This window comes from Alternaria rosae (assembly GCF_020736505.1).
Source record: "Alternaria rosae strain MPI-PUGE-AT-0040 chromosome Unknown BKA58scaffold_2, whole genome shotgun sequence".
In the NCBI taxonomy this organism is placed as follows: Eukaryota; Fungi; Ascomycota; class Dothideomycetes; order Pleosporales; family Pleosporaceae; genus Alternaria; species Alternaria rosae.
The window spans coordinates 2274973-2296375 of record NW_025763571.1 but is presented as its reverse complement, the minus strand read 5'-3'; the positions used below and the strand labels follow the sequence as shown (position 1 = coordinate 2296375).

At 53.5% G+C, this 21403-nt stretch overlaps 7 protein-coding genes across 7 annotated transcripts; 1 reads left to right on the top strand and 6 right to left on the bottom strand.

The window, feature by feature from the left end:
* Nucleotides 1-1322: 1322 nt before the first annotated feature.
* On the bottom strand, nucleotides 1323-2915 carry BKA58DRAFT_377000 (uncharacterized protein). The gene is made up of 7 exons (XM_046169578.1): nucleotides 2524-2915; nucleotides 2368-2474; nucleotides 2240-2304; nucleotides 2015-2187; nucleotides 1632-1959; nucleotides 1507-1573; nucleotides 1323-1451 (listed from the first exon to the last, which is right to left on the bottom strand). Exons 1-7 carry the CDS (start codon nucleotides 2748-2750, stop codon nucleotides 1420-1422), a joined length of 999 nt encoding a protein of 332 aa, XP_046029172.1. The 5' UTR covers nucleotides 2751-2915; the 3' UTR covers nucleotides 1323-1419.
* A 2667-nt stretch (nucleotides 2916-5582) lies between these two features.
* On the bottom strand, nucleotides 5583-7798 carry BKA58DRAFT_93524 (uncharacterized protein). Its single transcript, XM_046176233.1, has 2 exons — nucleotides 6310-7798; nucleotides 5583-6253 (listed from the first exon to the last, which is right to left on the bottom strand). Exons 1-2 carry the CDS (start codon nucleotides 7585-7587, stop codon nucleotides 5648-5650), a joined length of 1884 nt encoding a protein of 627 aa, XP_046029171.1. The 5' UTR covers nucleotides 7588-7798; the 3' UTR covers nucleotides 5583-5647.
* Nucleotides 7799-8231: 433 nt separating this feature from the next.
* BKA58DRAFT_376992 (uncharacterized protein) lies at nucleotides 8232-9841 on the bottom strand. Its single transcript, XM_046169577.1, has one exon. The coding sequence runs from the start codon at nucleotides 9682-9684 to the stop codon at nucleotides 8428-8430; it is 1257 nt and encodes a 418-aa protein (XP_046029170.1). The 5' UTR covers nucleotides 9685-9841; the 3' UTR covers nucleotides 8232-8427.
* Nucleotides 9842-11217: 1376 nt separating this feature from the next.
* Nucleotides 11218-12617, bottom strand: BKA58DRAFT_93445 (alternative splicing regulator). The gene is made up of 4 exons (XM_046176232.1): nucleotides 12471-12617; nucleotides 12314-12419; nucleotides 11918-12258; nucleotides 11218-11866 (listed from the first exon to the last, which is right to left on the bottom strand). Exons 1-4 carry the CDS (start codon nucleotides 12502-12504, stop codon nucleotides 11484-11486), a joined length of 864 nt encoding a protein of 287 aa, XP_046029169.1. The 5' UTR covers nucleotides 12505-12617; the 3' UTR covers nucleotides 11218-11483.
* A 658-nt stretch (nucleotides 12618-13275) lies between these two features.
* BKA58DRAFT_398400 (PHD-zinc-finger like domain-containing protein) lies at nucleotides 13276-16867 on the bottom strand (the record flags this gene model as incomplete). Its single annotated transcript, XM_046171483.1, has 5 exons — nucleotides 13276-14239; nucleotides 14288-15117; nucleotides 15170-15337; nucleotides 15387-15670; nucleotides 15724-16867. The coding sequence occupies 5 exons, from the start codon at nucleotides 16865-16867 to the stop codon at nucleotides 13276-13278; spliced, it is 3390 nt and encodes a 1129-aa protein (XP_046029168.1).
* A 1368-nt stretch (nucleotides 16868-18235) lies between these two features.
* Nucleotides 18236-19811, top strand: BKA58DRAFT_436040 (uncharacterized protein; the record flags this gene model as incomplete). Its single annotated transcript, XM_046173387.1, has 3 exons — nucleotides 18236-18549; nucleotides 18613-19258; nucleotides 19311-19811. The coding sequence occupies 3 exons, from the start codon at nucleotides 18236-18238 to the stop codon at nucleotides 19809-19811; spliced, it is 1461 nt and encodes a 486-aa protein (XP_046029167.1).
* Nucleotides 19812-19863: 52 nt separating this feature from the next.
* BKA58DRAFT_93405 (uncharacterized protein) lies at nucleotides 19864-21401 on the bottom strand. The gene is made up of 3 exons (XM_046176231.1): nucleotides 20479-21401; nucleotides 20075-20397; nucleotides 19864-20011 (listed from the first exon to the last, which is right to left on the bottom strand). The coding sequence occupies exons 1-3, from the start codon at nucleotides 21147-21149 to the stop codon at nucleotides 19896-19898; spliced, it is 1110 nt and encodes a 369-aa protein (XP_046029166.1). The 5' UTR covers nucleotides 21150-21401; the 3' UTR covers nucleotides 19864-19895.
* Nucleotides 21402-21403: the final 2 nt, after the last annotated feature.

Genomic DNA, 21403 nt, shown 5'->3' with positions numbered 1-21403 from the left:
AGGAAGGAGCAACCACTCTACCACAACCACCGGCATCATGACAACCACCAGACGGCTCTGAAACGGCCACACGTAAGGACACTGCATGTAGGGACACTTGCATTTCGATAAAGTGCTAAGTGAGTTGCATGCAGTCAGCCTCCACTCAAGCCATTCACGCCGACCGCGACACCCGACCAATCCCCTCGAGCACCGCCCACGCTTGCATCGCCTATGCCACGTTTTTCGGCGGGAACCCAGAACCCACGTTGGCCGCTACAGGGCTCCGTGTTGCTTAGGTTTAGCTGCGTCTCCACCGGTGCCCGCGCATTGCCGCTCCTGGTTTGGTCTTGTCATGAGCCATGCGCTTGTCCTTGACGGAACACTCCTTGCATTATCTATGAGACATCGATGCCTCGAGAAGATGGAGTAGTGATTATGGACAGTATTGCATGCCCCATCATCCGTCAGCCCGAAGTCCCTAGGTGGCTAATCAATGCAGCTTCGGCTTCTTGGATGTGACCGCAGCTGATGCCTCGTACTAGTTAATCAGCACGCCCAGGCGTTTGGGCACCGGAGGATGCTGCAGTCTGGCAATGAGCAGCTGAACGTCAGGGCACAAAGTGCCGCCCCCTTTCCATTCCAGTCAATTTTGACCGCCCTTCGACGAGCGCATGTGAGGAAATGCACGTCAAAATGATCTTGCAGATGCGTCGCCGATAAGGTTTGCCTACCCACCAGTAGCCAAAGCAACCCCAAGCTTCAACCCCGTCCCCCATCGCCCACCAATCCGTACACCTCCCAACCACGTCCTCACATGCGCAATCGCCTACCCAACCCCACATGCTCCCCAAAGCGGCAGCACGGCAGAACCTTTCATCCAGCGTCCGAGCGCCTGCATGAAAATGCATGCTCACCACGTGGCCGCAACGTGGTTTCCGTGGACGCACGGCCCGCCGCTGTCTGCCAATTGCGGGTTCCCGGTACATGGCATCGTGGTGGAGCCAGCGCAAAGGTCGGGCTGCATCGGAGCACCATCCTGGTGGTGAAACGACTGAGCTATGCACCGAGCTGCACGGTGTCGCGCGCATGATATAATGCGTAAGCTGTGTCTATATCTGCGGTTCACGATGAAGGAGACGAGTGTTGCGTGGAATGTGGCGTTTGAGGGTCTGGACGGGAGAAAAAGCATGTACGATGGCTTGCGGGGTCGCTTGCCGAAAAGTCTAGACTGCGATGCGGCCTGTCGCGTCTTCATCAACACCGTCTTTAGAGACGGAGTCACGAAGGCATCTCCGAGGACATGGCACAAACGACGACATAACGTGACTCAGAAACGACTGAATTTGTGTAGATACGAAGTCTGCAGATGAAGTAGATCACAATTTGGTATCGCCGAAGGTACGAGCGCCTTGACTCGTATTTCCCCTTACCACTCGCCTACATTGCCATACCGGGCATATGGTCAAGCCCTGAGAGTGGTTGTCAGTATAGAGACGTCACAGTGCGACTGGAAGAAGAACTTACAGCCATCTATGTTCTCCTTGATAGCGCTCTTGACTTGGCATTGGTTCATGGCCTGAACATTCTGGCTCTACAATTCCTCGTTAGCAGCCATACCATGCTTCAAGAAACCACACCGCATCACATACCTTCAAAGGCCTTCCATTCTCGCAAGCTTGGAACATGCAATTGTTGTCCATAGCCTTCTGCAGACTGTCGTCCTTCCAGCCAAAGAGGTAATCCGCATGGGTACCGTAGCCCTTGTTGTCGTTGTAAGAAAGGAAGAAGGGATTGGAGCCGTCCTTGGGCCACATGTTACTGAACTGTGTGGTATCCCAGAGTGTCTCGTAGGCAACCTGTGGCATGCGGACTGGGTGCGAAGATGGGCATGCGCCGGCGACAGCGAAGGCTTCCTTAGCTGTGTTGTACATGTGATCTTGGTGGTTGGGCGAGTCGACGTTCTTGCCGTCCCAGCAACTGACGTATATGTCAGCACCCTCTCGCATTGGATTCTTACAAGGCGACTACTTACGAGGGAAAGTGATGCACGGTCATGATGCCACCTTTGCAGGCCTTGGGCGGGAAGTCTGGGCTCTCGGGAAAGCGGGTGTTCTTGTCTTGCAAACATACGAACCGAAGCCCTGGGTGCTTCTTGGCATCTTCTACCGTATTGGTTGTAGGCGAACCTACAGTCATTCGGAAACCCTGGGCCGGTTAGTAGGTTGTTGAGTATTCCGAAGTCCGAGGTATGACTGACCTTGGGAAACGCGGTAATCTTCTGGTTACCATTCGTGTTGAAGTCTTGCTGTGTATAGTAGATGGCTGCGAAAAGGTAGATACGTAGTCAGTGTAGGTCTCACTTGCGTCCAGTATGGTAACACTCACTCATTCCGCCGTTGATGCCGTTAGGCAAGGCCGCGTTCTGCATGATAGGTACGCGTTTGTACGAGCCGTTTGTGTGTTTGAAGAACATCGCCGCAGTCCAGTAGTTGCTATATCTGTCAGCGTCCATTGGAAGATGTGCATCCGGAGCTGTCAAACCTGAAGTCCTCGGAGAATGTGCACGTCGTGCAGGTGGCTAGAGTGGATGGATCTTCCTTCATGGTCGCGTTGAACGCGTTTCCACCAACAATTTGATGAACGTGAGCTGAAGGAAGTTTGCCTGGCTCAACCAGCGGGTCAAGCCGTTGGATGCTCAAGGTTGAGCATCCGAAGCGTAGTGCGGCCTGAGCAGGCACTGCGAGAGCGGCGATCTGATACCACTTCATTGTCGTATGTCTCTGTATGGTTCTTGTGGGTGTATTCTTACTGCAAGATGCGCGAAGGACGGCCCACGATCTTAAGCTGAAGGATTGTCAATAGCTTCGCGTCTTGGTATCTTGTTGTCACCCTGCTCCATGGCATCGATGGTCTCTGGTGTGTATATGCTTTACCCGTTGATTAAATACCTCTGCATGTGACCAATAACGGCTATGACCTTGAGAAATCCCCGCGTTGATATTGAAGACCTAGTCACAGTGCTACACTATTGCAATCAATTCCAGATTTCGGCACTTGTTTCCCGCGTAAACCTCCGAGAGGCACGGCACTTCTCGTTTGGAACGGACAGTTAGATCGTCGCCATTCGCACTGTAAAGAGAGGTGAGAATCGCGCACAATGTCGTCAATGAGCGTACGTCTAGATGGACAGAGGAGGAAGACATTTGTAACAATACCGCGCGCACCGACACCCGCTCTCTCCGAATGTCTTCAATAGCCACTCCAGCTTCCTGCTACGCAGATTCGCGCGTGACAAGTCATTAAGAGCTGAAGTCGCAGAGGTGCTATACGGCAGATGTCATCTCCGAATCAGTAGCCTTGGTACCTCAGACAGAGACTTCTCCCGTCGATCAGTCGAGTGTTATAAGAGCTTCCATGGGACCATGAGCATTCAGTTTCTACGGTTCGTGGCACCCTGCCAAGATCGGTGACATGACAGCGAGACTGTAGAGGCTGTTGAATATCCACGCAAGGAACTGATTGGTACTGGCCGCCATGGTACGGGTATCTCGTATAGTGCTAACCCCCGGTGATTTCTCAGCGAAGATTGACAAACCTGAACGAGATCACAGTGCAGTACCGCATTTCTGAGAAGTCGTCAACGGACGGGAGTGACGGGGGGAGGAGCGGACCGGAAGCAGAGCGACGTCATGGGTGCCACGATCGCGAATAGCATCGGTGCGCTCAAGATCTGACAGTAGTCCAGGTGGTTGCATGCGCAGGCCAAAATCCAGACAACACTGCGTCTCTTGAACGAACGTACGTCATTGACAGAACCACGCCCCCATGCCCAAAGCCAGACCTCAGCCCATCCGTCCCCACATGAAGCGCTCCACAGTCCAGGACACCGGGGGCACGCTTGACGTAACGGCAGACGTTGAAAAGGGTGCAGGTAGCGCGCACTACGCAGCTTCCGAAAGCTTATTGCGTGCCTAACAAGGAGGGGTAAAATTGGGCGAACGACGTTCGCTACAATCTATGGCTTGGCGCGACCGCCTGCCTATCACGGACACCGCACGCCGCCTGGTATGGGATACACACCTTATCGCAGTTTTGGGCACGGGGGGACATGAGATGGAAGGGACGTGCGTGGGGAAGTGATTTATGATGAGATTGCGCAAGGCTGGGTGAGGGAGAGCTGTACATGTTATTCGCCGCCGATTGTGATGGACTCTGACATTGGCAAGTTTGCAAAGTTGACGGTGTCGGATGATATCTTCACCTACGGCACCTTCGCGCGGGCCGATCTAGTTGACACACAACAGTGACCGAATGTCTAATTTCAAGGAAGGTGGACGTGCAGGAAATGATGTGTAGCGATGCAACAAAAGACAATAAACGCATGTCTCATTTCCACAAGACAGTGTTCAGCTCGTCGCTACTACCACTTCTTTCCATGCGACCCAGACAACGCTCAAATATCACGGTCATGAACATGCGAACACGATAGAACACAGCCAGAATCACCAGACAGCACCTGAACTGTCTCATAACTTCAAGCAAACAAAGTCGTGGCTTCATCTTTATCACAAGATCTTCATCACGCTCTTTTCACATCCGTTCTTCTGACTATCATCATCAGTCAGGTAACACTTCCATCAGTTCTTGTTCTGTCTACAAGAAAGGTCTGCTGGCTCGTTCATCGAAACTCCCTACTATCACTGACTTCCTTGCGAAGCAATGGCTCAAGACAACCCTAACCGGCGCGTATCCACTAGCCAAGCCGCATCCGCCCCCGCACCAAGGGAGAGTAGGCTGTATACTGAAGCCTTGCACCCTCAGCCTATCCAAAACTCACGAGATATACCAGGAAGAAACAAAGGTCTTCTTTCATACCCCGTTATATCCAACCAAGACCTCCCAAATACCCAGCTTCCGTGTAACGGCGTCCGCGGCAATATACCCAAGTCGCCAAACCACCGCTGTCACCGACGATCTCAACGCGCCACAGACTCACGGCTGAAGCAAGGGTCTGGCAAGAGCGATTCAAGCCGACCAAACTGTGTCCGACACTGGAAGAACACACCTCCCTGGCGTGCAAATCGGGGTTTCAGCGTGAGCTACGATTGCTATCACTGCGGTGACTGCGAAGATATGTCCGACACTTTCTGTGATGTGCCCGACAAGGGTATCCGAGATAAGTACGAGAAGTATGAATGTATCCGCGAAATGTTCGAAGGGCCATATGTCGTTGTCCGAGAGTTGCCCAACGAGATCCACGGGATTGTTGTTGACAACTTCGCCGTAATTTACAAGGCTGCCCCCAAGATGACTTACACGGGGATTAGGAGAACGGCGCACAATCCGGACCGAGCTGGCAGGTGTCAAGGTAGGAATGAGAACGAAAATTGTGGCCATCGGCGGTGTGCGGCATGTCCAGTGATTTCCAAAGAGGAGTGCGAGAAGGTGCTTGAGAAAGTGCTTGAGAAGGATGGGAAGAGAAGCCATGATCGAAGGCCCAGGCCCAAGTATGTGATGTCCACCACTACTGAATGAAATGGTAGGAGAAAGATGGTTATTATGTCATGTAAACGATACTCCATAGCAATACGACGAGGTGACAGATACTCCGATGGAATAGATACTCTGCAACACATACCATACCATACCTTGCCCAGACCCAAACTTATCCCACCGCCCCAGCAAACTCCACAAGCTCAACAAGCACATTACACACGCCATCCGCCCACACAGCAAACGCCTTCTCCCTCAGCACACTGTACCAATTATCCGCATTGCGGATATCGCGCCAACCCTGCGGACCAATAGACTTGATAGCGTAACGGGGAAGAGATCTGGTCTCCGCATGACTGTCGACAGGAAAGGCGGGGTGGTTGCTCGTCGCCGAGGTTGGTGTGGGAAAGTTAGAGACGTTGTCTTCCATAGCTACTTGAGCGAGACCGTTAAATGAAGACGATGTTCCGCGCAGAGCATGCTCCGTCTGCAGTGCATTGGCGGCAGCAGCGAGTCCGCGAAGGTTATCTGTGCCGGGCTCGACGTCGTGAGCAGCGATGCTCATGCTGAGCTCAGGGTATCTGTCTCTGGCGGCCTTGACGAGGAGAATGACCTCTCTCATGAAGTCATTATAGTCATACCATGCCAAGTGTGCGTTTGGTTCGGCTGTGATGCGCTTCTCGTCGAGCTTGATGCCTGGTCTGCCGCTCGATGAGGCGAGTACGAGGAAGATGTTGATGTGCGAGAGACTGGGTTCAATGGAGCTGGTCGTGGGTAACTTTGCTGTGGGTTAGCGGCGTCAACCATACAATAGGATGAAGCAGACGATCTTACCTTCAAATTCGGCTGTCTTGTTGCGCTGCACTCGACCACCTCTCTAGAGTCTGACGTTCCATCTTTCCCTCGGAAAGAAAGCTGCGGCGTCACGGTCGTGAGTCGTGTCGATGAAGCTGTGTAATGTGACGGCGACGCATGATGAGCCAGGCTGTCATCGAAGACCGGCTGTGGTTGCTGCTCGACTTCACGTCCTGGATCATCCTCGCCTTGCTGAGGCATAGCTTCGGCACTACCCTCTTTGTCTTTCTTCTTCGCGCCGCCCTTTCTGGTCTCGATCGCATACTGTCGCTGCCGCTCGTTCGTGACCATTCGTCGCATCAACGGAGTAACAAGGCTAATAATCTTGTTCCCGTCCCTTGGCCATGTCAGTCTCTCTCCAGGACCAAGAGACTTGTCTTCTCCTAATGCATGAGCAGCTTCTATCGCATCCTTCTCGCCCGGCTTCTCGACATCTTCGCCGAAGAACTGCTCACCGACCCCTTCGTTCAGGAAGTCTCGGACGCAGTTGAAAAGCCGTAACTTGACCATGTCGGTATCGCCTTTACCACGGTTTCCAACGCAGCTCTGCCGCTCCGGATGTGATGTGTCGAGCATGTAGCCTTTTGCTAAAGCTTGTAGTTGAAGGAAGTTCTCAGGGCTGAGCTGGAGGGACATGAACAGCTTCGACATTGGCGGTCGTGTGTATTTGCGAGAGGTTCTTTCGGAGGAGCGGCGGAAGAGAGCGGCGGCTGAGTGTACGCCTGCGGCGCGGGCATCGTTCAGTAGAGACTCACTAGAAGGCGGTACAGTGTCATCGACAGAGTCACCATACATGCCATGGCCATGGATCTGAAGCCGAGGATCGGTAGCTCCGCCGCTTCTACTTCGCTTAGAGTTGACAGGCCCATCGGCTTGATGCGATGCATCCTCGGCTGGGGAGCTGATACCCCTTCTTCTCTTGCCTTTATCCTGAAGTGGGAGAGTCGCCGTTATACCATCTCCAGTATCCATAGCATATGCCACCTGACCCGCAGCTGTCGCAGCCTCCAGTAACTCAACGAGGTTATGGTTCTCCTCCAGTGTGTGATCGTCTGACGTCTGACGGGCAGTGCGTTCGGCATATGAATGTGGGTTGAGATGGTGTTGGGGCGGCGATGCGAGAGGAGCGGGACCAGACAAGTCATATTCATCGTCGTCGGACGCGAATGGGGGCGGTGCACTGTTTGTACTGTTGGGCGTGGTGACGAATTGGCCGGGGCGCATCTGGTAGTATGGCGCGTCGACGTTTGCCCGCATCGTGGCTCGTATCCCCCGAGATCAGACGGCTCAGACGATAGGAGCCAAACAGGGCTGGAAGGGATCGGTCGTGTGAGCTGTCAATGCACAGATGGTAAGTCTTTGGATCAAAAGTTGAGATTGAGACAGCAGCTGAGTTCATGCAAGTTGGACTGCGAGTGGGAATAGACTCGATACGTCTACAGGGCGAGCGCGACGCCGAATCTCTTTTGTGTGCAAGCGCCCACGAGGTTTGGTTTGACATCGAAGCAGCGACATGGTTTGGTTTGAGCGCAAGAAAGTATCATTTGCGATTCGATGGGAAGGGCAAAGCATAGTTTGACCCGACAAGAGGAGAGGGTGGAGTGCAGTTTGATCCGTCTCGGCGACGTAAGCTGGCATCGAGGTGCGGAGATTAGGATCGTGGTTTGGTTTGATGCGAGATGGTAGGAATCAGATCAGCAGACACACCTGATTGCTGTCGTGTGAAAATGACAAGCGGGCCGGCCAGCGGGCCAAATCAACTCGGGATGGGGTTGAGTTTGGCTTGTTTGCACAGATGACGCGCACGCATGTGACTGCCCCAGTGGGCTTGGGGTGATTAGATAAGCCATGCTCTTCAACGCGCCCATCTGAATATCCACGAACAAGGGCAACCTCAACTGTTCGCATGATGAAATGGTAAGATTAAAGGACTGGAGTATGGTATGTACGTGGTGTACGATGTACTATTCACTTTCTTACAACAAAGTATCCCTCCCCGAATAGCATGCTAAAACGCCCTTCTAAGATCATGGAAACCAACGCCATACAGCACGACATGAGACGCCGGCTAAAAACCCAGGGTATCAAAAAGAATATTTAAAAGCCATCCCCCTCATGCCACTCCCTCCCCACCTCCTCAGCCCTCATCCTCGGATCCTGCCCTCTCACTTCAGCATCATGTTTCAAGCCATCGACAATAGGTCTCAGGCGATCAATCTCCCGTCTAAATTCAGCATCTTTCCCTACCTCTGGTAATTCCAGATCTTGCAGCTTAGTCTGATCGTTGTCTCGCGTTGCTTCTTCTATGGCCTTGCGCTTCTCCTCCCACTCTCTGAGATCCCTTTCCCGGGCTCCGAGTTCGTTCTTGAGGGCAATGAAATTCGCGTATTGCTCTTCGCCGCCGAAACAAGATCCGTATTGATCACAGAAACAAATGTGTTCTTTGGGGCAGAAGACGTTCTGGCCTGTGAAGACGAATTGCCATACGTATTCCCAGATGCGTCCGCTGAGGCGGTCTTCTAGACGTGTGTTGAATAGCCAGTCTCTGTACCAGACGTATTGCGCGTAGGGCTTTGCTTGTATGCGTTCTCGTGAGAGGGCGAATTGTGCGCAGCAAGGTTGTGCGAGAACGGTAGGTACTTCGTCGAGGGGGAAGAGCTCGCTCCACGACTTGGCTAGGAGTATCTCTTCTTGCTTCTGAGGGTTCAGCTCAGTTTCCGCCGGGTGCATCCAATCGGGACACCCAGGATTCCAGCTACACCTCATGTTCACGAAGCCTTCTCTCCAAACGCGGGCTCGGTTGAGTCGACTTATGAGTAGATGCGCGTCGTTGCCGAGGATCTCGTCATTGTGCCAGGACAGCTGGTGCGCGTGCATGAAGATGGCGACGTCGGGGAGGTTGTCGTAGTTGTCAATGATCCACGAGAGATATATCATGACCTCGTGTCCCTTGTTCTTGGGAGGATGCAGCGGTGCGGAGGGGTCGTCGGCTACGTAGACAGCTGTCTGTTGCTCCGGCATCTTGTCTAGGATCCAGCCAATACTCTCATGCTTCGTCTTGGCAATCACCAGCGTCGAGGTATAATTGTGTTCTGCAGCCATTGGCGAGCCTGGCTTGAATACGGGGGTCGGGTTCCAGTTCGCATAGTCTGGGTCTTGGGTCGCATCTTTCGAGGGCTCGGCGGTGCCGGTACTCAGAGGTGGCCGCTCGTCACTGCCAATGTGGTCTCCTAGACCGATGTGTTGTGGTAGACCCCGCCATCCCTGGCTAGAGTCTATGCCCGAGTAGAAGAATGCGATGACGGATAGCGTGAGGATTAGCGCGAGGACTGGAGTGACGTTTCGTCGGGTCATCCTGCGTGAGTTGAGAGCGAACGACTGGCAGAGGGCGAAAGGCGTAGATCGCCAAGGTCAGCGTAAGATCCGGATGGTCTTATACTGTCGCATTGTCAGCCGGGCACATTTGGGGTCGGACTTGTCAAGCTCACGGTGCTGGTGGAGTCGCCGCGCGGCAGCTGGGGTTGGTCGAAGGAAAGCTCCGCAGTGACGAACGTGGAACGACGAATGAATGACATAGGCCACCGGAGCGCGTACGAGTAAAGAGGCGAGGCATCGCGGAAAGACCAGATATACAAGACCATGGACTTTCACGCTACACCCAAGTCACAGCGCACAAGACACAGGCGTTGCACCTGTGGCCCGCTACGGACGCCGCAGCGATGGCGACGGTTGACTTTGGGCTGAGGTTCGGTCGTGCAAGAAGCCAGAGACGGCCCGCTACCAGCTGCAGGCTGCATCCAACCCTGCATCGGCCTTTCAGTCGGGGCACCGCGCGGCTCCACGGCTGCCGTGGATCTCCAAGAACAGCTTATTTCTTTAGCCAGGCACAAGCGTCGAAGTGTATTCTCACAATGGCATGCTGCATGATCAAAATTAAACTTGGCATCATTTGCATTCTACATGGCTCTACGAAACTACAAATATTGCAGGGGCTGAGGAACATTAGCAGCGCATTAGGTTTAACGTTGGTTATTTGATTCATCAAGCGACTATAGACGATTCAGAGTCCAATGATGGTGATAGCATGCGTGCGACAGAGATGACTGAATCTCAATAGTCGCACAAGCATAGATTATGATGGTGAAGCGCAGTCGTTGCGCAACGCCTGGCACGCTCCTTCCAGCACTTGCAACTACATGTTGGCGATGACAACAGTGGAGTAGGATTTTGGTACCGAGATCGAGTAAGTGTCGCAGTCATGATCTCACCTTGTCGTGCAGTCGACATTTGCATGACTCCGACTCGGCTTGTGAGTGGCATGTTGAGGAAAGCACGAGTGACGAAAAAGGAAGTGACACAAACGAGATTGGGGGCACGCACCTTCGAATGTACCTTACCCCCGGAGCATAGACATGCATACACCGCTTCGTTTGCATGGAGCAATCGCGACGTGTCTGCAAGCTATCTTCACGGGTTCTGGCATGGACTTTGGACCTCGGGCAAGCTGCCCAACTATGCTGTTCGAGTTGCGCGGCACCAACACGCGACTGGGTTGCTGTGTGGATACATCTCAAGCATCCGTTACGTATCGGAGCGAGTTTACATTGCGAGATTGCTGTGATGGTCGGGGGTCGACGGTGGCAAGCCCATTAATGTTACTGGGTCGGGGCTGCGTTGACATGGATGCGTTCATGGTGGATGATAGGAAGAGTATTTAGACAGTGCTGGTCATGCGGAAGGTGGTGTGGACGGGTTACTGGACGTCCAGGTTGCATCGTAAGGCAGTAGATAGAAGTACAATTTGGTGTCGATCAAGATGACTGGTGCTCCCAAGGGCTATAGACGTTGCCCCGAAAGCATTTACCGAAGTGCTGAACCGTTTCTCCAAGGAAAATACCGAGCCGACGAAGGGCTAAGACGATGTCGAGCTGCAAGACGCCAGATCATGGTATGATCCTACCTTGCTGCGAACCATATCGAAGAACTTTTGTCGACCACATTTCCTTTGTGTGCGTGTGAAAGCCGTATTAAACTGAACCCAGTGAAGTAGCCATGGGATTACAGGAATGAAGTGCTGAGAGAGGCGACAAACCGAGGAAGCCATACGAACCCTAACTTAGTACCGCTTGGGTTCTGCCTGGGTCAGCTGAGAGCTAGCGGTATGAGCGATCGTAATCACCCTCGTACGAGCGTCCTCCACCACCGTACGCCTCACGCGGAGGAGGAGCGTCGTAGGCGCCAGCAGCTGGGGGTGGAGGCCTGTCGTAATAGCCACCTCCACCTCCCCGGCGGTCATCGCGTCCGCCATCGCGTCCTCCATCACGGCCGCCGTCCCTGCCACCGTAGCTGCGGTCAGAAGCATAGCGGTCGACACCACGAGGACCATAGTCGTCGCGACGGCCGCCACCGTAGCCGCGATCGTCGTATCTTGAGCTGCGGGAACCGTAGTCATCGCGTCGGCCGTAGCCGCCACGGCGGTCGTCAGTGTAGCGATCGTTGTAGCGAGGGCCGCCCCGGCCACCACGTCCACCGAACTCTGAAATGTAATTAGCACGGCATGTACGATGCAGACAGCAAATAGACTTACCACGCTTGGGCGGGCCGTAGTACTTGCCCGGGGTGGGAGTACGAGGACGCGCACGGCGAGCCTTCTCAATGCTGAGCGTCCGGCCCTGGTGGACCTCTCCTTGTAGACCCTCCTTTGCTGCGTCAGCCTGCTCGGAGGTGACCATCTTGACGAAGCCAAAGCCACGAGACTCCTTTGTGTGAGGATCGCGCATAATGTTACACTGCTCTACCTCGCCATACTTCTCGAAGAGACGAGTGACCTCTTCCTCGCTGAGAGTAGGATGGATGCCAGTGACGAAGAGGTTGGAGCCTGAGTTGCGGCTCTCATCGTCATCGTCCCTGCGCTCTGGCGGTGGGCCACTGGGTATTCGTTAATAACAATTCCATCTACACAAGCAAGCAAGCAGATACATACCGGCTGTCGCGGCCGCCAGGTGAAGCACTACGGGCGCGCGCGCCATCGTCGCGACGGTCACCACGCGGAGACCTGCTGCGGTCGCGTTCATAGCCGCGAGGCTCGTCTGCAAACCAGTCAGTAAGGGCGTTGGCATCACACAGGGCAAGAGACAAACCATCGTAGCCGCGCTGTTCGTTTTCGTACTCCATGGTGATGATGTTGTGGTGGGTCGGGGGAGTTGGTAGTTGGTTGGTTGAGGAGAGGTGTTTGCTGAAGCTGCGAGTTTGGGCAGTTTTTTGGCAGGGCTGATCGACGGTAGCCGCGTCCCTACTTAGTAAGCGTCGCGCTAAGGACAGCTGCGCTGCAAGTGAGTGGAGTAAAAGTGGAAAGGGTGATGAGAGAGCGGAGGCCAGATGCTATTTGTAGCTAAATGTGATGTTCGCTCTGCCAAAGGACTGTCCTGACTGTCCTGTTCTGACGGCAGCTGCGCAGGCTCAGGTGAGGCAACTGCTAGGGGCAAGAGCAGCGCCCTGGTCGCCCCGTCTAAGCCGTCAACGTCAACGTGCGTCAATATCACTAGCGCACCGCCGTTTCCCTCGGAGTGAGGCTCTGCCCTGCTTGCGCAGGACCTTCAGGAACGAAGTGAAATAATCAGTCAAGGAAACAAGCGATGATGCGCATTACCACCAAGTATATTCATAATCAAGCCTATCGCAATGGGCGCTTCGTTGGCCAAACCCCACTAGACGCCATGCAGACCAGCCTTCCTCCACTCCAATTACTCCTGCTGAAGATGCTCTGCTGAAACAATCCATCGAAGTGCGGTATCATGTTCCAACTCCGAATGTGAACGCCCTGCGCCAGTAGCACCTCATCTACCCATCAAGGTAGCTATGCTGCAAATGCCAATGATAATACAAGACATGGCTCGGTGAGCACATGCCAAAGAAAAGGATAAAAAGAAAACTCAAACGCATAATCTACCATCCCCTCGATCTCTTCTGCCTTTTGCGCGCTACGGCTTTCTTGATGGCGGCGACATTTGACTCGGGTGTGTCCGTGGGCCGGACTGGATCTGAGTCGGCCAGGCCGTCGAGCTCGTCGTCGTCTAGCTCGCTAAGCTCCTCACTCATGTCTCGGAGTACCTCACGACCGGTGTATCGTTCTTCGTACACGGTTGTCCCATGTACGTCGAAATGCTCAAAGTACCAGGGGACGCCGCCATTACCCAAGGGGTTGAGTAAGTTCTTCTCGGATCTCGGAGGCGTGAGAGGTTCGGGTCGACCGTTAGTCTCCACGTGGGCTTCTGCCAATGCGCTCTGGGGCTGGTCGCTCGACACGTGGAGAGCATCCTGGCCAAGTTGGATGGCGATGGCGGCTTCGTCTGCCGCTTCATCATGTGTGTGATGTGCATGATGTGCATCTGCAGCGTTCTCGTCGGGTGTGGGCGCAAGCTGCATCTCCTCTGGCTTTTGAGTGAGCACAGCAGCTTCTTCCCCGTCGACTGCAATTTCCTGAGCTTCCTCAATAGTCGTCGGATCGCTTTCCGTCGTTTGTCGGACAGTCTCGTCGTGAGAAAGAACGCTGGGTCTACGTTGCAGCTTCTGGTTGAGGAGCGTCTCCAGATCAGGTAGTTTCTCGTAAGGCCGGCCAGCTAGCTCAGACTCCTTGCGGATTGCGTCCTCAAAGTAAGGCTGTAAGCTCTTGGTGATTCGCTTAACGACCTTCTTCAGTTCTTTCTGCTCAGAGCTCAGATTGCTGTGCGAAATCTTATTCAACTGATCTTCAACATCGCCAACGTTGGGAACAGCGGCAGATCCAAGCTCAGCACTCAACACCGCCGCCACATCGTCGTTGAACGTCTGCACCGAGGTGTAGTATTTCTCATCGAGCTTGGTTTGGAGTTTGTTGAATCCATCGCTGAAGTAACCTCTACTGTCGAGTCTATTTTCAAGTTAGTATGTGTTCAAGATCTAGGAGTCGATTGCTTACGTTTGTGCTCGAACCAAGATAGGCTGCAGTAGCTGAGGAATTGGAAAGTAGATGCAATCGACAATCTGTTGTAGTATCAAGACGTCTTTGAGCTTCTCAGCTTCTCGCTGTTTGACCATCTCACAGAGAACGCGGATTTGCTCCATGTCGTCTTCAAGACGTTCTGCAAACTCGATGCGTCGTTGAAGTCGGGGTCTGCCAGCTGCGCCCATGCCGGCAAAGTTGCGGCGAGTAATCTCCATGGAAGAGAAGGCCTCCATTTGGAGCTGAAGACGCTTGAGAAGTGCGGCACCCCGTCGTGCCTCGCGCTTGAGTGTCCAGTACTTGCAGGCTTCTTGCACGAATTCCTTACGCTTACGTACATTGAACTTGATCAGCGTGTTCTCAACGTTGTGGTAGACAGCTTGGGGAACAACGGGAGCTCCAGATGGCAGTCTCCAAGACTTGGTGGATTGCCCACGTTTTCGCTTGTTAGATCCAGGGGTGTCGTCGTCCAGCCCTTCGATGGAAGGCATCGCGTGCGAAGACCCAATGGAGAGCGCATAGGCCTGGCTGTCCGGCCATCGAATGTGACGCATGGTGTGGCGATAGAAGGCCTTCGCATCTGCGATCGCACTCTCGACATCAAACTCACGCTTCCAATCAGACGGAGTGTGTCGATCGCAATAAGCTTTGAGCACAGTCGTATCTTGTGGGTTCGACGATTGTGAAGACTTCATGCGCAGGCATAGTCTAGCCCTCCGTGCACATGTTACGTGGAAAGCCTCGAAACATGACTTGTGGCCGCATTGTATACAGGCCCCCATTTTCTGTTTGCAGATATAGCAAGACTGTAACGCGATTAGTACGCTGCTCCGACGATAAAGAGCCCTGACCACTTACCAGCTTCCACCTAGTCTTGGGTACCTTTTCAACGTCTTGCACTGGCTCTTGAAATGTTGCATTGCCCAGTGATACCTCTGGTATCCACATGGCGCACAAAAGATGTGCCCACTTCATTGTGGTTGTCTGTTTGAATGCACCATCTATATTCGGACAGAATATGCAACCCTGTGAGTGTCAGCATGCATTTGGTAAAGCAGGTAGGAACAGGTCATACCGGAAGCTCACTGACAGGGGTGCCGCGCCCCACTAGTTGACACCGTCTGCACAGCCATTGTCCCTCTGGGATAAAAGGCACGCCGTAGCACTCTTGATGGACGGCTAAGTCGCAACCATCGCAGAATACTATTGCATTTGTGTTCTCGCAGTCGCCGTCATCGCAGATGGCGCACTTTGTATCTTGCTCTTCGCCTTGGCCAGCAGGCTCTCCGTTGACAGCAGCTGCACTGCTCGAGCGTGGTCGATGCGTTTGAGGTGGCTTCGGGTTGGGTTTTGGTATGCCTTTCACATGTTAGCTGTTACGTCCATCTCGTTTTAGCACGACACAAACTTACGCTTCTCCAGCGCGTGCCACTCCTTCTCAATCTGGGTGATGGTCACTTCGAATATCGCAGGCTTGATGCCCTCGACACCCTCTTCCTTCCGCTGCACGTTGAGTGCTTCCAGCCACCGGTCGTCTTGCTCGTCCATGTCGTACTCAACGCGGCCTACAGCAACTGCGCCTGCAGTACCTTCAGCCTCTGTCTGCAGAGTAAGATCCAGATCTTCTTCGATAGAGCCTTCAGGTAGCCTGATTAGGCTGTTTTCCGATGGCCTAGTGAAGATCTCGCTCTCTTGGTATCCGATGTTTGCCATTGTCTTGTCGACATAGTTGACCTTGACGCCCTCGCTTTCTTCGTGTTCTTTGAATGGGTCGACCTGGCGTACCGATGGCTTAGGTAGATTCAGCTTTTCCCTTGGATTCATAGTCGGCAGGGGGTTGACTCGTGGTCGAGGCGGCGATCCGAGCCCGGCTAGCATGGAGTCTCTGTTGCGAGGCGGTCGACCTGGACGCCGCTTTGGTGTGACAAAAGCGCCTGAGCCGTTGACGGCTAAGCTTGCATCCTCCTGCTCTTGCGCGACGTTCTCTGCTTGTTGCGCCCGTAGGCCGTCAAGAACCGCAGAGAGACCGCTGTCGACGGCATACTGGCCAGTCGATGAGCCATTGAGCGGAGTTCCCGGGGCGCTGTCTGCAGGGCTGATGCCATCTATCTGGTCTGCGCTGTAGACGGGGAACTCGGCGTCGATGTCCAGGTCCGGATGAAATTCATCCCAGCTCCGCTCCTCGCGCGGCTTGTATCCATCGTTTTGAGCCACGGCGGCGGCGACTGCGGCGGCCGAACTGGAACGCGGTCCAGCTGGCGGCCTTTCGCGTCGAGGTCTGGTGTATGAGGGTGAAGGCGCTGATATGGGCAGGCCCTGCCGCTCGGCGTTGATGCGTCCTACACGGCCACGGGGACCAGTATACGCGTATCCTCCGGGTCCAGTTCCTCCTACGGGCGTCTCCAGCCCCTCGTCATCCACGTATCTTCCCCCGCCTCCTGGTCCGCCTGGAACGTACTTGCGCCGCTTGCTAGCTGGCGCCGAGTCAGATATGTGTCGCCGGGGCGGTCGTGTGCTTCTCACGCGTGGTAGTGGTGTGTCAGGAACAGGCGCCATGTAGAAAGTGCGAATGTGTCCAGAGACCCGCAAGGATGATGTTGGGCGATCGCGAAATGACGCGCCGGCGCCGGTCCTGTCAGGTGCAAGCTACGGCAAGCGCGTATTCACCCGGCAACTCGAGTGCACCGTGTTCATCGATTCGAAAGCCAGCGGTGGGCGATGGGCGGAGGGGCGTTGGCTGCGAGACAGGCGCGATACCGTGATGCGCCTGCTTGGAGGTGCGAGCTGGGGTCGACCAATATGGCTAGTGTGCCAAGAAACATGTGGACTGACTAGGCAGTTCGTCGCAGCTCCCGTTCACTGCACCCTACCGCGTCGTTTTAAGGCCGATCCGTCAATACCAAGCTCGGCAATCCAGTCTTCTCTGCCGACGTTAGTGACTATCACAGCAGGTGTTTCCCGAATTCGACCTGCCATCACGTGCTGTCGGAGTTCTCTCCATTTCACTCAATTACCTGCAAGGTTTGCTGAGCCCACTTTCGTACAAGGAACCTGTAAACCAATTTGCGAACATCGCTACGTTGAGTTCATATCCTACTTCATTTCATGAGTCGCGCAGCCGGGAACATCTGAACCTAACACGACATCTTGTATCGGGCCAGGGCTGCTGATCCACTACCCCAGGTTCCGACTCACAAGCGAGCTGGTTCCTGCATGGACACAGTCATTGCGGCCTTGTTCGGCAACTTGATCACCTACCAGTGTCAGCAGTGCTACCAATCCACCAATCTACCCTGGCTACCATGTTAACAGCAAGTTCCGAAGTACTCATTGCCGATCCAACAATGTCTACTCACGAAGCGCATCGTACCATCATTGAAAAGGAGTGCAAAACTTTTGCAATTGTCGTCTCGGACGGGGTAGACATTTTTCTTCCACGCTCGACCTTTATCGTGCATCTCCCGCGTGGGGCTGCCTCCATGTTAACTATATAGGCGCGACTGCGTCCAAAAAAAAGACACTCACTTCGACACCATTAGACCGACGGCGCCTGAATCATATCGGACTCGTCTGACTGTACTGCTTCCAAGATATGGAATAGATTGCGAAAGTCCTACGATATGATTCGTCTAAGAAGACGCCCGAAGTGCTTGTATGGCGCTCGTGTCAGCATCATGGAAACCGAGATACGCCAACAGCGTTGGAAGCATCCCTTGCGGCACCACCCCATACTTGCAAATTGTAACTATTTGGGTACTGGAAAGCCGCTCGAATAATACCAGGCTAAATGATCACGACAGACGTCATCTGAGAACAATAGTAAAGCCAGCAGAGGTTCGCCTCACGGTCATCCCTTGCCCTGGGCCTCGGACCTAAGACCCAGTGTTCGCCAGCACAACCCTTGCATCAGCATCGCAATTCATGATGGCAGGCAAAGATTCCACCTCTTCAAAACCATTCAGGGTCATTGTCATCGGGGCCGGCATTGTCGGCTTATCGCTCTCTCACGCTCTACAACTAGCCAACATCGATCATGTCGTCCTCGAAAAGCACGAAAAGATTGTATCCTTAAAAGGCGCAGCACTGACTATCTGGCCCGCTGTCGCACGCATCTTCGACCAGTTTGGTATTCTCGACAAGATAACCAAAACTACGACACCCATCGATGACTCGTACAAAAGATGGCCAGACGGGAGTCTGATCTGCCGCGATGACACTATGCAGGCTGTGAGCAAAGTGTACGTTGCCATACTCTTGAGATATACGTGAAGTGGATGCATCACACGCTGACTCCATGAAAGCTTCAAGATACCGTGTATCCTATTCGATCGCCAGACTTGTGTATCACATCTATACGAAGGGCTACCAGACAAGTCCAAAATTCACACCAGTAGGCGCCTTGAACGTGTCGAGCAAACTGATACGGGTGTTCGTGTCCACCTAGCTAATGGCTCTACCGAAGAAGGTGACATGGTCATCGGCGCAGACGGTGTGCACAGTCATGTTCGGAAGCTCATGTGGGACCACGCCGACAAGCTCGAACCAGGTAGCATACCCGAAACTGACAAAGAAGTCATGTCGTTCGGAGAATTCAGAGGTTTGTTCGGTGTCAGCAAGGTTCCGGACGGTGCACAACTCGGTACCTCCGATACGCATATGATTCTTGGGCAGGACGTTACCATGCTCCTCTTTTTACAGATGGACAGGGCTTTATGGGGTGTCACCTTCAAAGACGAATTCCAAAAGGCAGAGAGGAAAGGTAGAGCTACTGAAGCAGAGATCGAGGCGGTGGCGAAGAGGTTCGCCGACCTTCCTATGACAAACGATATCACATTGGAAGATGTATGGAAGACGAACAAACGACACGGTCTTCTCTATGTCGAAGAAGGGGTCTTGAGTAAATGGCATGCGGGACGCATAGTTCTCGTAGGAGATTCGGCACACAAAGTAAACCTCCCAGACTCATCACCAGCAAAACGCATCACTAACGCAACGTCAGATGACAGCCGACCTCGGCATGGGCGCCAACATAGCCATCGAATCCGCCGTCTACCTCTGCAACATCCTCCACCGCGAATTCGCCTCCAACCTCACCCGCCGCATTTCCACCCCCGACCTGACTGCCCTATTCGCCGAATACCAAGCCGGTCGCCATGAACGAGCAAAGGCATACGTCGAAAACAGCGGCAAGCTCACGCGTATGAACAGCTACCAGTCATACTTTGATCGCTTCTTTGCTGGGTATTTACACAAGTACATTGTGCCATCTCAGAAAGTGGGGCTCATCGAATCGTTGGCTGTGGCGCCGAAATTGGATTATGTGCCGACGAGGACGATTGACGAGAGCGCTGAGGGATGGCACTGGATGGAGAAGAAAGGGAAGAAAGAGAAAAAGGGTGGTTGGTTCAAGTATATGATTTTGACATCGGTTGTGGGGGTGACTGTGGCGTATTTGGTGGATGCCGGGCTACCAGCGCTGCTGATGGAGTTGACTGTGTAAAACGTGCAGGTTCAGTATAATAGTTCCTTTCCTTATTCTTAGCTCCATCGATTCCTTCTTTCCCAAATAACCGCGTATAGTGAATCAGCCTTCCCGAATCCCATGACAAAGACAATGCTCTCCAGTGTTGCGCGCAAGAGTGCTCGATGAGTAATACGGCTTCATACACTTCCAGCAAAAGTGAACATGACATTTCGCACCTATTATTCAAATCAGCTTCCACACCTCTTATCGAAGTAAAATACAAACAGGAAAGAACTTACACGTCATATGATCACAGCCCCTGTTCTTCTCAATCGGCCTCTTACACCCGGGACACGCCTTCGTCGTTTTCTCCACCACCTTCCTACTCGCCTCTTCCTCTTCCTTCTTCAGCTTCCCATTCGTCCTGTAATCGTACTCTGCACACGTCTCCCCCTTATGCCATGCCACATTATGAACAACACAAGACGTCTTTTCGCAGGTGTTGCACCGGAAACTGGGGTAGTTGGGTAGGTGCACTTGGCCTGCTTTACAGCCTTTGAGGCCACACCAGCGGAAGCCGGGGCGTGACTCGGCTTTTGCACGGGAGGAGAGGGTCGTGTAGCTAGTGGGGGGTTAGCAGGGTTGTTGAGTGGGCGGGGATGTGCGAGGTGTGAGAAGGGAGTAGGGGAGTAGGGAATCGTACCGTTTGAAAATATCTTTCGGCGCAAACTCTCTCATATCAGCCGTTCGCAGTTGCGTTTTACATATAGGGCATGTTATGTCATTCCACATTTTCGCGCTGGATTCTGAAGCGATCCATGTGCGCAGGCATTTTCGGCATACGTCGACGCTGTGTTTGCAGTTCTTCGTGGGGGGCCGGTCGGGGAAGTGGTGTAGTGAGAGTGCGTCTGTACAAACTGCGCATTCTTTCCTTTCTTTCTTGGAATAATGCTCATCGTTTTGGTGGTGGCTGTCTACTCGGTGGATCGAGTTGTGTTTTGTGCTCCTTCTTCCGGGTGTTTTGTCGTGTGTGTGGCTGGACCTGGGCTTCTTTGGAGCTTCTTTCTTGGTTCGATGTCTGTCAGAGGGTGATGGTCGTTCTTTCTTGGCTTTTCCTATGGCTTTTACGTGGGCAGGGTGTGATGTATGTGAAGAGGCTGACTTGCGACCTGCATGTCCAGGTTTGGCTGTCACGCTGTTGGAGGCTGCTTGGCTATACCGGTACCGTTCGGACGCATCTGCGTTAGGTGAGAAATAGTAGTCTCCATCGTAGTTGCTTTTGTCTTTTGATTGTCTCGATTTCAAGGCGACTTTCTTTCCACGTCGCTCATAAGCTGCTTGAATCGTTCGCTGACCGCTCCATGACTGGCCCATGGTTGTGTCTGATGTACAAAAAAGCCGTAAGAGACCGGATAAGAATGATGAACGTTATTGAAAGTACTTCGATGCTGCTCGATAGCCAGTATCAGTAGAACAAAGTGCTTGAGATAAGCGCAGGCAACCTTTGCGTGGCGGTGCATCCAGACCGGGGGTAAAGTCTGTGGTCACGTCGCGGCGGGCGGTGCTCTGGCACCCATGAACTGAATAAATGAATAAGAACTCGAGAGCATTTGCACAAGTGGGCAGAT

Bases quoted from the DNA above. Each gene is read 5' to 3' on its own strand.
- BKA58DRAFT_376992 (XM_046169577.1), bottom strand. From the start codon at position 9,684: ATGACCCGACGAAACGTCACTCCAGTCCTCGCGCTAATCCTCACGCTA.
- BKA58DRAFT_93405 (XM_046176231.1), bottom strand. From the start codon at position 21,149: ATGGGCCAGTCATGGAGCGGTCAGCGAACGATTCAAGCAGCTTATGAG. The intron at 20,398-20,478 runs GTACGATTCCCT...ACCCCCCACTAG, and splicing joins CCGAAAGATATTTTCAAACG to CTACACGACCCTCTCCTCCC. The intron at 20,012-20,074 runs GTAAGTTCTTTC...TTTGAATAATAG, and splicing joins GGGCTGTGATCATATGACGT to GTGCGAAATGTCATGTTCAC.
- BKA58DRAFT_93445 (XM_046176232.1), bottom strand. From the start codon at position 12,504: ATGGAGTACGAAAACGAACAGCGCGGCTACGATG. The intron at 12,420-12,470 runs GTTTGTCTCTTG...ACTGGTTTGCAG, and splicing joins CGAACAGCGCGGCTACGATG to ACGAGCCTCGCGGCTATGAA. The intron at 12,259-12,313 runs GTATGTATCTGC...ACGAATACCCAG, and splicing joins CCTGGCGGCCGCGACAGCCG to TGGCCCACCGCCAGAGCGCA.
- BKA58DRAFT_377000 (XM_046169578.1), bottom strand. From the start codon at position 2,750: ATGAAGTGGTATCAGATCGCCGCTCTCGCAGTGCCTGCTCAGGCCGCA. The intron at 1,574-1,631 runs GTATGTGATGCG...GAGGAATTGTAG, and splicing joins AGAATGGAAGGCCTTTGAAG to AGCCAGAATGTTCAGGCCAT. The intron at 1,452-1,506 runs GTAAGTTCTTCT...AACCACTCTCAG, and splicing joins CAAGGAGAACATAGATGGCT to GGCTTGACCATATGCCCGGT.
- BKA58DRAFT_93524 (XM_046176233.1), bottom strand. From the start codon at position 7,587: ATGCGGGCAAACGTCGACGCGCCATACTACCAGATGCGCCCCGGCCAA. The intron at 6,254-6,309 runs GTAAGATCGTCT...CCCACAGCAAAG, and splicing joins CAAGACAGCCGAATTTGAAG to TTACCCACGACCAGCTCCAT.